A 12,954-nucleotide genomic window follows, 5' to 3' on the forward strand; every position below is an offset into this window, starting at 1 on the left:
TCCTAGGATTTTGTTGTCGGAATGTCCGATCAATGTCCGACTGTGTGTACTGGGCATTAGAGTGGACTGTACAAAGAATGCCACTTCTAAATTGTATCTTCATTTAACAACTGTCTCTCTTCCAAATATAGAGAGATTAAGATTTAAATGGTCTAAGGACATCCCCGAACTTGACAATGATGACTAGGATGATATATGGGACTCTCCTTGAGAGACCGACTGATTCAGTTCAAGATAGTTCACAGGGCATATTATCTTATATACCGTATATATCTTAGGTTGACGTATGTACCATAGGATTGTACCATGTTTAAATCAAGCTGGCATAATACCATGTAAGACCAATGTATGTGTATGTATGTGGGGTTTTTTTGTTTTTGTTCTGTTTTGTCCCTGGTTTCGTATTTTTATTGTTTCTGCAATTGTAAAAACGTTTCCTCTGTGTTTGTGTTTTGGAAAATTAATAAAAGCGTATATTAAAAAAAAAAAAAAAACAATTCAACATCTAAACAGCCAGACAGATTTTTAAATACTGCATTTCACTGTATTAGCTTTGTTTATTGTTAAAAATAAGTGTGAAATGCAAAACTCCGGTGGGTGTAACAAGATGTCCGCTTGCCACCTTCTCACTCTATCCTTACTGTGGACGAGTGGGGGGTGTAGCAAGATGGCGGCGACGAAACGTCACTTCCGTTACAAATTCTGACGGGTCATCTAATCTGACTAAACACCGCCTTCTCCCTTACTGCAGACGAGTGCGGAGTGTACCAAGATGGCAGTGACGGAACGTAACTTCCGCTACAAGATATGAGGGGTCGCCTAATCAGGCGACCCGTCAGAATGTGTAACGGAGTTAGTCGACCCGTCAGAATGCTACACCCCGCACTCGTCTACAGTAAGTATACAGTGAGAAGGGGGCAAGCGGACATCTTGCTACACCGACTGGAGTTTTGCATTTTACACTTTTTTTAACTGTCAATCAAGTTTATATAGTGAAATACAGTACTTACAACTCCATGTGACTGTTTAGATGTTGAATTTTAAAAGTAGCGGTGTTCTGTCCGATTAGTAAACCTGTGAGATCAGCGTGCTTGCCACTGCTTTTAAAATTCAACATCTAAAGAGTCAGATGGAGTTCTAAGTACTGTATTTCACTATATAACCTCAGTTTACTGTTAAAAATACATGTAAAATGCAAAACTCCAGTGGGTGTAACAAGATGTCTGCTTGCCCCCTTCTGAGTGTATCCTTACTGTGGACGGGTGCGGACATACCTCCCAACTTTTTGAGATGGGAATGAGGGACACCTATCAGCTAAAGTATGCAGGCATAGGACACACCCCTTGCCACGCCCCCTTAAAGGAGAATTGTACAAAAAAACGAGATTAGGTTAAACCCACAAGTGTTTTTTTTACCACTAATATTCCTTTATATTGGCTTTTGGAATTTACAAATGCAGGGATTTAGAAATCAGATGAAAGGTTTAGTGCTGGAAAACACTTTGATAAATAGAAAAGTGCATTTTATATACAGCTATATAGATCAGACCAAAATGAGGGAGGAATGAGGGACAGAGGGACATTGCTCCAAATCAGGGACAGTCCCTAGAAATCAGGGACAGTTGGAAGCTATGAGTGTGGGGTGTAGCAAGATGGCTTCGACTAAACGTCACTTCTGTTACACATTCTGATGGGTCGCCTAATCCATACCTCCCAACATTTTGAGAGGGGAATGAGGGACACCTACTAACAAATGTATGTAGGCATAGGACACGCCCCTGCCACACCCCCTTAAAGGAGAATTAACCAAAAAAAAGGTTAATTAAATCCACAAGGACTTTTTTTTACCACTACTATTCCTTTATATTGGCTTTTAAAATGTACAAATGCAGCAATTTAGAAATTGCACGAAAGGTTTAGCACTGGGAAACACTTTTTGAAAGATAAAAAGTGCATTTTATATACAACTATATGGATCAGACCAAAATGAGGGGGAAAGAGGGACAGAGGGACATTGCTCCAAATCAGGGACAGCCCCTCCAAATCAGGGACAGTTGGGAGTTATGCCTAATCTGATAAAACACCGGCTGGTTCACAATAAATTCAGTAAAAAAAAAAAGAAAAAGAGTGGAGTGGAGTGGAGTGGAGGGGGGGCACTCTGCAGCCAGACCCCCTTGGCGCTCCCAGTTCTTCCAATTCTGTTGCTTATGAAAATCATCCTGCAGGGGTCGCTCGTCCCGCTGCAGCAGTCCTGACCCGACGTGTCAGCTCATGTCTTTGGTAGTTTCCGCTCTCCGTTCTCGGTTGCCTGGATACGGAGAAGCTGGCGGAAGTTGTGACCAGGTGTAATGTTTTGTGAAGCGGGGATGAGGTGACTCGGAACGGGATGGAAATGCAGAGACAGCGGGCGGTATTGGAGGATTATCGGCTTGTCAGAGTGGTGGGGAAGGGGACCTATGGAGAGGTCAGCCTGGCCACACACTGTGCGGAGGGGAGACAGGTAAAAGTCTATACACCTCTGTGTCACTGTACAGTATTGTAAGGCGGACCTATACACAGGGACACTATACTATAGCAGAGATGAGGGCTGCTGTTAGAAGACATGGGCCCCCCCCATACAGCTTACCTGACAGAGCCCCTCCTCCCACATGTATGGGTGAAGTGTATGGCCTCCAACAGGCTCACCCCCCAGATTGGATTCCTACAGCCGCTGCTTCCCCACCTAGTAAACCAAAGTTCACATCTCTGCATGTTGGCAATTCACACAAAATCACGCACAGAAATGGGCTGCCATTTTTATAGGAGATACGCGGTGGTGACATTAATTAAACGCATGGCGCTGCACGGAAAACATTCAGGTACTTCTTTTCTGATTTTCTCAAGCGTAGGGCACTCCATTGAAATGTGTGATGCCGCGCATTCTCAGAACACAGTCAGGGACTTGTTTTCTTGTGTGTAGAGAAGCCAGTTGAAAAGGAATTGGCTACCCTACAAGAGACGCGCAAAAACGCGCTCGCCCCGCTTGTGTAGGCGTGAATCCAACCTAACGAGCAGCTTCAACCAAACGAACAAACCACGCATTCACGCAGCCAAAGTACTTGTGAGAATGAGCCCTTAACCAATGGCCGACCAGGCTTTTCGTGTCAAGTTAAAATCAGTTTTTGTTTTTTGCTAGAAAAATACATAAGAACCCCCAAACGTTACACTTTCTTTTTTTTTTTTTTTTTATAGCAGAGACCCCCAGGGAAAAAATGGGTGATCACTGCAATTTTTTGTCACACGGTACTTGCTCAGCAATTTTGCAAACGCAATTTATTTTGGAAAAAATACACTTTAATAAATTAAATTAAAAAAAAAAAACACAATAGTTACCTCAGTTGTTTTGTATAATGTGAAAGATTATGTTACACCGAGTAAATAATAGATAAGTAATTGATTCCTAATATGTCATGCTTTAAAATTACACAAGCTCATGGAAAGGCAACAAACTACAGTACTTCAAAATCTCCATGGGCGACCCTTTAAACGCCTTTACAGGTTACCTATTTAGAGTTACGAATTTTTGCTCTTGCTCTAATGTTCGCATCGATACCTCACATGTGCTGTTTGAATACTGTTTACATATGCATGTGTGACTTACGTATGCCTTCACTTCTGCGTGCAAGCATGAGAAAAAAAAAAAAGTGTGTGTGTATATATTAGAACTGACAGACGTCGGTCCTCCAAGGCCCCTGATGTCTCACTTTTGAGAAAATAATTGAGGACACATATTCCTCCATTCCTTTCTCCGCAGCTGCACTGCAGAATGTATGATCAGGCAGCACTCTGTACAAAGGCTTCTTGTATATTCACAAATTGAAGCATAGTAAACACTGTACAGTAAGTGATCATTACCAACATGACAGGTTTGTTGGCCCCCCCACTCTCTATCCTGACACTGATCCCACTGTGTACCCACAGCAGCTGACAGCCATCAGGAAGGAGAGGAGGAAAAGCTGGCAGCAGTGTCGGAGGAAAGGCACAGGGGGATCAGAGCTGCAGGAAGGGGCAGTTAATGGAGGAAGGGGGTCCAGAGCGTTGAGGGGAGGGCGCACTTGCTGTAACAGCAGCATCTGAAAGCTGGCAGGCAGGAGAGGAGGAGAAGGCGGCTGCGCTGCAGATCTAGCCATAGGGGGATCAGTTCCAGTAATTGTGCTGCTCCAGGCCCCCCTGTTGAACTTATAGGGCCCCGTATAGGAGGGCCGATGCTAACCCTCTATTGGTGGTCCTGAAAAAGAATGGGGCTCTGTACAGTGATGTTCCACATTCTAAGCATCACATTATGTTGATCATTTGAGAGACTTCCCTTCTTGCCCTGTAGACACCAGGAAGGAGGAGGAGAGCTCTCCAAAGTGATGTAAATCCCCACTTAGTTGTTCCCCATGATCAGATTTACCCTCTGTTCCTGTTCCGGTGACTAATATATGTGCCTTTTCCCTTACTTTTACTTCCAGAGACAAGGAGCACCAGGACAATTAGCCCTGGTTCACATTGATGCAATTTAGCATGCCAAATCGGCGGCACTTGCAGCGTCCGAATCGGTGTGCCACTGCACCAATTCCAAAAAGTAGTTTCTGTACTACTTTTGGCGATTTTGAGGTGAGATTTCTATTGACATCTGTGCAGAAACCCGCACAGATGTCTCTGAAAAGTGGGGACTGACATGCGGAATTAAATTGTGCGAGTTCAGCTGAACTCGCACAATTTAATTTCTGAGGTCAGTGTAAACCTGGGCTTAGGGTGATTCCCCCTGGATGGGACACAGATGGCAATAAAAACTTGTAAGGGCTTCTGACCCGTCCCTAACCTAGACAAAATGTATTACATTTTTTTTTGCCTTGGATACACTTTAATCTGCTGAATATTGTTTATAGCACTTGTTTATAACAGAATATTCAATTTACATCATGTACATTTCAGGTGCATCAAAACAAAAGGTGTGCAAAATTTTACAGTTTGTTTTCTTTAGAAAGCAGTCACAGCTCTAAAGGGGTTGTAAACCCTCAAGGTTTTTCACCTTAAAGTATTCTATGCCTTAAGGTGAAAAACCTTCTGTAGTGCAGCCCCCCAGAGCCCCTCTTGTACTTACCTGAACCCAATCTTTCCAGCGACGGGGATGAGCACAGCAGCTCCAACCGCTGTCTCGGGTCCTCATTGGACAGATTGATAGCAGTGGGAGCCATTATTTATTTTATTTATTTATTTCAGGTACTTATATAGCACTGTCAATTTACGCAGCGCTTTACATATACATTGTACATTCACATCAGTCCCTACCCTCAAGGAGCTTATAGTCTAAGGTCCCTAACTCACATTCATACATATACTAGGGCCAATTTAGACAGGATCCAATTAACCTACCAGCATGTCTTTGGAGTGTGGGAGGAAACCGGAGTACCTGGAGGAAACCCACGCAGGCACAGGGAGAACATGCAAACTCCAGGCAGGTAGTGTCGTGGTTGGGTTTCGAACCAGCGACCCTTCTTTACTGCTAGGCGAGAGTGCTACCCACTACACCACTGTGCCATTGGCTCCCGCTGCTGTCAATTAAATCCAGTGACACAGGGGGCGGGGCTGAGTCTTGCTGTCTGTTTCAGTATACGCAGAAGCAGGACTCGGGAGCACGCCCACACGAGTGCCTCCTTGGAAAACGGGTCTCCGAGGGGGCAGTCGATGCGGGGAGGAGCCAGGAGTGCCGCTGGTGGACCCCAGAAGAGGAGGTCGGGGGCCACTCTGTGCAAAATCCTTGCAGAGAGGAGGTAAGTATAACATGTTTGTTTTTTTTAAAAAAAAAACATAACTTTACAACCCCTTTAATAGAAGTATGTTGCTAGTCAGCATATTACAGAGAAGGACCCTTGTGTTGTGTGGAGACAGTGGTCTCTCATAAGAGGTCCCGCACACCCTCTTCTGAGTCATACCTATACTCCTTCAGTGAGCAAAGCTCATACATCCTGCTGATTGTTGAGCTATACTCAGCATTGGGCATGTTGGACCTCTGCAGAGAGACCACTACTTCTACAATGAGAGTAAGAGCCCATTCACACAGGGACGACTTGTCAGGCGACCTAGTCGCCTGACAAGTCGCCTCCCGTTCTGTGCTATGGAACCGTTCTAAGGGAAGCGACGCAAGTCGCTCCGACTTAGAAAAAGGTTCCTGTACGACTTCGGGGGCGACTTGGGGCGACTTGCATAGACTTCTATACAGAAGTCGTTTTGCAAGTCGCCCGGGCAGTCGTTTGCAGGTCGCCTCGCTGAGGCGACCTGCAAGTCGTGTTGCCCCTGTGTGAATGGGGTCTTAGGGTCCTTCTCTGCAGTATGCTGCAGGCTCTGGCTGCTTTGCGCTCCTTTTGTTTTAATGCACCTGGAACAAAAGTTTCAGATAGGCTTTAACCTTTTCGGTGCTAGACTAATTTCATCCCTTTTTTTAGGGATGCACCAAATGGGATTTTTGGTGCCGAAACGGATACCGAAAATAAATCTTCCTTGATCCCGAAAACCGAAACAGCACCGAAACCGAAATAGGCTTTTTTATATATTACCCAAAAAAATTATTGGATATACAAAATTGTGTTACAATCGTATTCGTTATATTATTTATATTCAACTTAATCATTAATTTTATGAAGAAAATGATACTACAATCCAGTAATGTCAAAAAGTACTTTAATAAAAAGCAACCCACATAAAATTGGACAGTGGACACAGAAGATAAAAATAAAATAAAACTGCAGTCAGTGCACATTGCACCACCATATCAAATAAAACAGGCATACAAAAATAATATATAATATTAATAATAATTAATATTAAGATAATAATAATATAAAAATGCCAAAGACTTTTTTATATTTTATCAATTTCCAACTTACATCAGAACTAGTAATTCAGTTCTCTCTCCCTAAGGTGTCAGCGGCTGGATGTGCAATTAAGTGTATGTATGTAGCTGCGGGTTACATACATAGTCATACAATAGACAGCACTGTGTTCCGGCCCTGGGTATTGGCGGAGACATCCTGGAACACAGACTAGTCTACAGCAGCGGTGCTCAGCCAATCACAGCCAATCAACCATAACAAAAATAATATGGCAGAAGGCCGTTATTCTGTTTCACAGTTTCTGTAAATATAACATAGTACAGTCTATCTGCTATGCTATAATAACATTTTTAATAATAACAAACCAAAACCATTACACAGAGCAGATAAGTATAACACGTTTGTTTGCTTTTTTTTTGTTTTGTTTTAATCTCCCTTTACAGTCACTTTAAACTAATCATCAGGCCTGAAATGTGTTTTTTAATGTGTGAAAAAAATATGCAAAAATTGCCCTGGCTTTGTCTAATTTCGGTACTTCTGAATTCATGACATGGAGCAACCATGCAGCAAATGTAAATCAGAAAAAATGTAAACTCCTTGTACTTGATTGGGTCAATAAGTATAAATTGAAAGCATTGAAGATTATGTATTGGCATGCAGGTGGTCAGCTGAACAGAAGAGGTCACTTCTAGCAGCTCTTATGTAGCTCTCATGGAATGTTCCCTTTAAACTTCTATAAAGCACCAAATGACACCTGGGTGGACTGTCTGTATGAGGTTTGGCAGAGCACAGTGTGATTCTCTGTTTAACACATTGCACTGTTTATGTAACCGATAATAATGTTGAAATCATCTCTGTGGATACTTTGAAGCACATTCAAGGACCCGCATATGCAATAATGTTTTGGAAAGCTGCATTATCCATTGTGACCTGTTTTTACTATGGATAATAAATTTAGGTTTATATATTTTTGTTACAATTCTTTATTAAAGCGGAGTTCCACCCAAAAGTGGAACCTCCGCTTCTTCATCTCCCACCCTCCTCCGGTGCCACATTTGGCATCTTTCAAGGGGGGAGGGGGGATCAGGGGCCTGTTTGTGACAGGTCCCCTTCCTGATTTCCAGAGACGGCGCCACAGCACACATTTAATTCAAATCCACCCTTGTATTAGTTTAAAAATATAGTTTTCTTTTAAATGACTTTGCAGATTTGTGGCATTAAAATATATATCTGCTATGTAAGATAGTAAAAAAACAAAAACTTAGTTTGTTTACTTTAACAAATCTGTCAGAGGAGAGAAGAAGATGAGGGCACAGGGCTGCACTACAGGCAGAGCCACAGGGTTTGGTTTGGCATTTAGAGAAGGAGGGGGCATAGGCTGTGCTGCAACTCTGTCACACCCAAAGATGGTGGCAGAGGAGGAACAGGGCTACAGAATGAAGAGGCGGTTCTGCATACAGAAGGTCTTGTTTTACCTTAAAGTGGTTGTAAACCCCCTGACCTATTTTTACATATAGGTAAGCCTATAATAAGGCTTACCTATATGTACTGAAAATATCTCCTAAACGTGTGCCCTCTAGGAGATATTTGCCTTGTAGTGCGCCAATGTCATCGGCGCATGCGCAGTGAAGAAGCTGCCCTCTGTGCTGTTTCTTTCCCAGAGTGTGCCGTGACTAGCGGCTCCCGCGCGCATGCCATTGGCGGTGTTTGGTGGCTCGGTTCTCGGTGAAGAGGCGGCAGGCGACAGATGCAGCATCGGTCTGATGCTGCATCCACCTAAGTAAGTATGAATCTGCAAAAAAAAAAACATACTTCTGTTTTAACTGCTTATAAAGTGTGAGCTAAAGTTTGGCTTCAATTTGTTTAGTAAATTGAAATCTGCTAGTACATCTAACACCCCCACCCCCAGAATAGCAATGCTGCTGTTGCGCCTTCATCCAGAGTGGGGGCACTCTAATACGGGCGGTTTGTTTCTAGCTACCACATCTAATGATTGGTAAGCTGCAATATATTAGCGTATTGGTTTTGGGTTTAAGGCTTCATGCACACAAGACATTTTGCAAACTCTCCTAGAAGCCTTTCCTCCTGGCAGCAGCGTTTTGGCAGAAAAAACGCCTGATGCTTGTAAATGTGCCTAAACGCTTTTACAGGCATTTAGGTGCATTTACAGGCATCAAGCACCAAATAAAATTCATTTAATTGGCTACAATAATAATTCATTTTTGCTGTTGAGATTAACGACTTCAATACAGGGCACTTTTACCCCCTTCCTGCCCAGGCCAATTTTCAGCACTATCGCACTTTGGTAAAATTTGTGGCTAGTGGACTTTAATGGTACCATAACATTTGAGATACACAAGTAGATAAAACAAACAGAGTTTTATTAACTTAACATCAACATGTTAAAACATACAAGTTTAAAACAGCTCTGTCTGTTAGAACATAAAAGGTGCAACTGAAAGAGATGGTAATACCAGTTCACCCTACATCAATTATTGTGGCATGCTCGACATGTTTCGCGGGTAATTCACCGCTTCTTCAGGAGCTTTGTTTGCATAATATGATGTTATTGGAACAGAAACAATATATAATACTACAGAGATGAAGAAAAAAGAGATATATTAATCATGATAAACATGATAAAACATCACATACAATGACTAAATAATAACAAGGTAATGGTAAGTATGGTGTCCCTCCCAGAGAGTGATCACGACCCTTTCCCAGAGCAACAACACGAGCCGCAGTCGAAAAGTGTGGGTCCGCCTCGGCGGGCGCAGGCAGCCCCCGCAAACAGAGAGTGGAAGCAATGAGGGAGTCTATTAAAAGGTATAATAAACATTGTCGTAAGTGTGGTTTAAAACTATGCACTCCTTAAAAATCATGAAAAAAGCTTTTTTTGTGTGTTATGTCAATAATCAAGTGCCCATCATAATAGAAAATCATACCAAAAATGTAACTTTATGGACGTCTAGGGGTTATTTTGACATCAACAGCCACCATATGCTGTAAAGAAAAAAGGGAACAACAATATATCCCGATCTTCAGACCAAATGGATAATAGCACTTCTCTGTAGGGATATATATACAGATAAGCAGAGCAAGGTGTCATCTTTACCTTTTAATCCCTTTCATATGCCAGGTATCAGTAACAGCAGGGGCAATCGTGCAGAGCAGACAGGCTTTCTCAGCTGTATCAATCAGCAGGTGGACACTGGGCTAAGTAAAACAATGGCCAAACAGTCCCGTGGGGATATGTTAAGTGCATGAAGCACCAATCAGTATAAGCAATAGTAAAGCCTAGAAAATAAACATTACTGGGGCCTACAGAGCTCACCTTATAATGAAAGTATTGGGATATCGTTCTACAGAACATTCAATAGATGGCCATTATATCCACAGAGAAAAATCCCTAAAGTAGAGAGCACAGATAAAAAATATATATACTATGCTAAAAGCCTCCGAAGTAAAGTAATGAGGGACTTGTGGAGTGGGTACTCACCATTCGCATGGGGGAAGATAACACAGCCGAACTGCAGCAGTATGGTGCTGTGCTCTAAGCTGCCCATTCTTATCTACAGAGGGCTCCTGCATGGCGCCGCCCCCACGCCAAATTGACCTGTGACATCACCGGGCCCGACCCCACAGAGCGAATGCATGAGATTGTTATTATTTAGTCATTGTATGTGATGTTTTATCGTGATTAATATGATATCTCTTTTTTTTCTTCATCTCTGTAGTACTATATATTGTTTCTGTTCCAATAGCATCATATTATGCATACAAAGCTCCTAAGGAAGCTGTGAATTACCCATGAAACACGTCGAACATGCCAACATAATTGATGTAGGGTTAACTGGTATTACCATCTCTTTCAGTTGCACCTTTTATGTTCAAACAGTCAGAGCTGTTTTAAACTTGTATGTTTTAACATGTTGATGTTTAATTTAATAAAACTCTTATTTGTTTTATCTACTTGTGTATCTCAAATGTTATGGTACCATTAAAGTCCACTAGCCTCAAGCCATATATTTTTCCATATTGATAGGAGGCAGGTACCCCTTTTTCTATTACTTAACTCTTGACACTTCGTTTATTGCACTTTGAATGACAATTGCATGTTCATGCAACACTGTATCCATATTACATTGTTTGTAAAAAAAAAAAAAAATTCACACAAATAGAGCTTTCTTTTGATGGTATTTAATTACTACTGTTTATTTTTTTGCTAAACAAAGGAAAAAAGACAGACAATATTGAAAAAAAAAAGTTTTTCTTAGTTTTGACTTGGTTAAATTGATGATAGGCAACTCCTATCCTCATATTGATTAGTGGTTCCAAATTAATAATAACTACTGCGGTAGGGAACAAATGTACGCATTTCTCATTGTTAGATTTGTACATGAACAAACTCATATTTTAAACCTTTCATTAGACAAACATTTAGTTAGCTGTATATTTGCTGCGCAGAATGTGGGACCATTAAAAATTAAATATTTGACCAAAATAATGTCTGTAACATTGTCTAATAGCACCTTTGCATACGCTCAGCATCTTTCCAAATAACTGTTCTGCTTTATTATGATGCAATTGAAGGTTTTTATACACATAATTATGTAGGTATCACATTAATATTACAATTGTACGTTTATGATAACAAGGGACGTTACATAGGCAGGCTAATTCTAATCAGGACTCGAAAGAATGTAAACATGTACTGAAAACATTATTCGTGCCGTGTGCACAGTGAGGGCAGTGTGCAATACATACATAATAGAATACAATTATATACAGAACTTACAAATTTCCATTACAGTCTCCCCTCTTTTGATCAATATTTCTCCCTTCGTCTTTCAGGACAGCACCTGGAGAGAGCGCAGCTCCACCCACTTTCCCAGGAAACACTGCAGTCAGTTTCTTTAAAGACCGGACACTTCCACCATGGCCTCAGTTGTAGTGTTTCCTCCGCCATGGTGGAAGCGCTGCAGGGAGCCAGGGGTGTGCTGCGCTTTCTCCAGGTGGTGAAAGTATTGGGCATACCGGTAGAAGTTGTTTCTTTTTTCAGAGACAGCCCAGCATCCTCCCTTACGTGTGGGGGTTTCTCCGGCACCCCCTCCTCTTCATGCTCGGCGAGAGCCAGGTTGCTGTGGGTTCCACTCCTATAGACCGGCGGCATGGCTGTGGAGAAGCGAACGGCGTCTACTTTGCAGTACCTCACGCCTTCCGGGTTCGGATGACGAGCGCGTCATTCCGACCGGGGGCGGGGCCTCGAGCAGCGCAACGCGGCTTCCGGTTCCGGCCACTGGAACGCAGGACGAGGGGGCGGTCTCTTTGGCTGACGTAATTTCCGGCCCTCACAGCGGTGAGCGGCTCAGGAAAATCAAATAAAGGCGCACAGACGCCACTGTAGTCCTGTCAGCAATGGAGGACGATCAGACGGCAGTGGCAGGAGCAGGAGCCACACCAGTCAGCCAGGCCCAGGTAAGCAGGGACATTGGTCACTGTTTTTTTCTTACTCTATGGGCCATTGTTGTATATAGATTCCCTTCCTAAAAAGAAAAAAGGGGGCCTGCAGATCACTTTTCCTGAGTACTAGAAGAAGGATAAGTGATTGATTACTTGGTTGGAAGTGGATCTGTGGGGTGATTCACTGGCTGTGGAACAAGACATAGGGGTTAAAGGGTTAACTTCCCTTGTGGTTTTTTGTTTCCTTTGTACAGCATGTAATCTGTTTTGTGAAATGTTGGTTCAGCAGATATCTTTTTTCCCTTGGGATATTTCAGAAGGCTAAAGAAAAGACCAAGCATGTCTCCCCTATTCTTAAGAGGAAATGTCCATCATGTAAAGGTTTACTGAGGGATTCCGGGACCAAAATATTATGCAAGTCCTGTATTGCAGACATAGTTAAGGAGGAGACTGCTCCTGCTAGTCCTGCGACTCAGCAAGGAGAATTGCAGAGCTCTTTCAGGAAGAAACTGGCGGACACCTTTGAATCCTTCAGATCCTATCTGGATAGGTGCCCAACGGCGCATAGCAGTACGGTTCCCCGTTCTCAATCCTCTGTTTCTGCATCCAGAGGGGGCAGCGACTCAGAGGAG

General features: G+C 42.6%; 1 protein-coding gene across 2 annotated transcripts in view; it reads left to right on the forward strand.

Moving 5' to 3' along the window:
* Positions 1-2,229: 2,229 nt before the first annotated feature.
* The window catches only part of NEK4 (NIMA related kinase 4), a 158,168-nt gene continuing 147,443 nt past the window's right edge, over positions 2,230-12,954 (forward strand). Inside the window, exon 1 of one of the 2 annotated variants that reach the window (XM_073592425.1) lies at positions 2,230-2,499. In XM_073592425.1, the coding sequence (XP_073448526.1) occupies positions 2,386-2,499 (114 nt within the window). In that variant the 5' untranslated portion in view covers positions 2,230-2,385. The remainder of the gene's footprint in view (positions 2,500-12,954) is intronic. The other variant, XM_073592424.1, reaches the window with a different exon arrangement.

The sequence above is a fragment of the Aquarana catesbeiana genome, linkage group LG07 (assembly GCF_042186555.1).
Source record: "Aquarana catesbeiana isolate 2022-GZ linkage group LG07, ASM4218655v1, whole genome shotgun sequence".
NCBI classification, from domain to species: domain Eukaryota; kingdom Metazoa; phylum Chordata; class Amphibia; order Anura; family Ranidae; genus Aquarana; species Aquarana catesbeiana.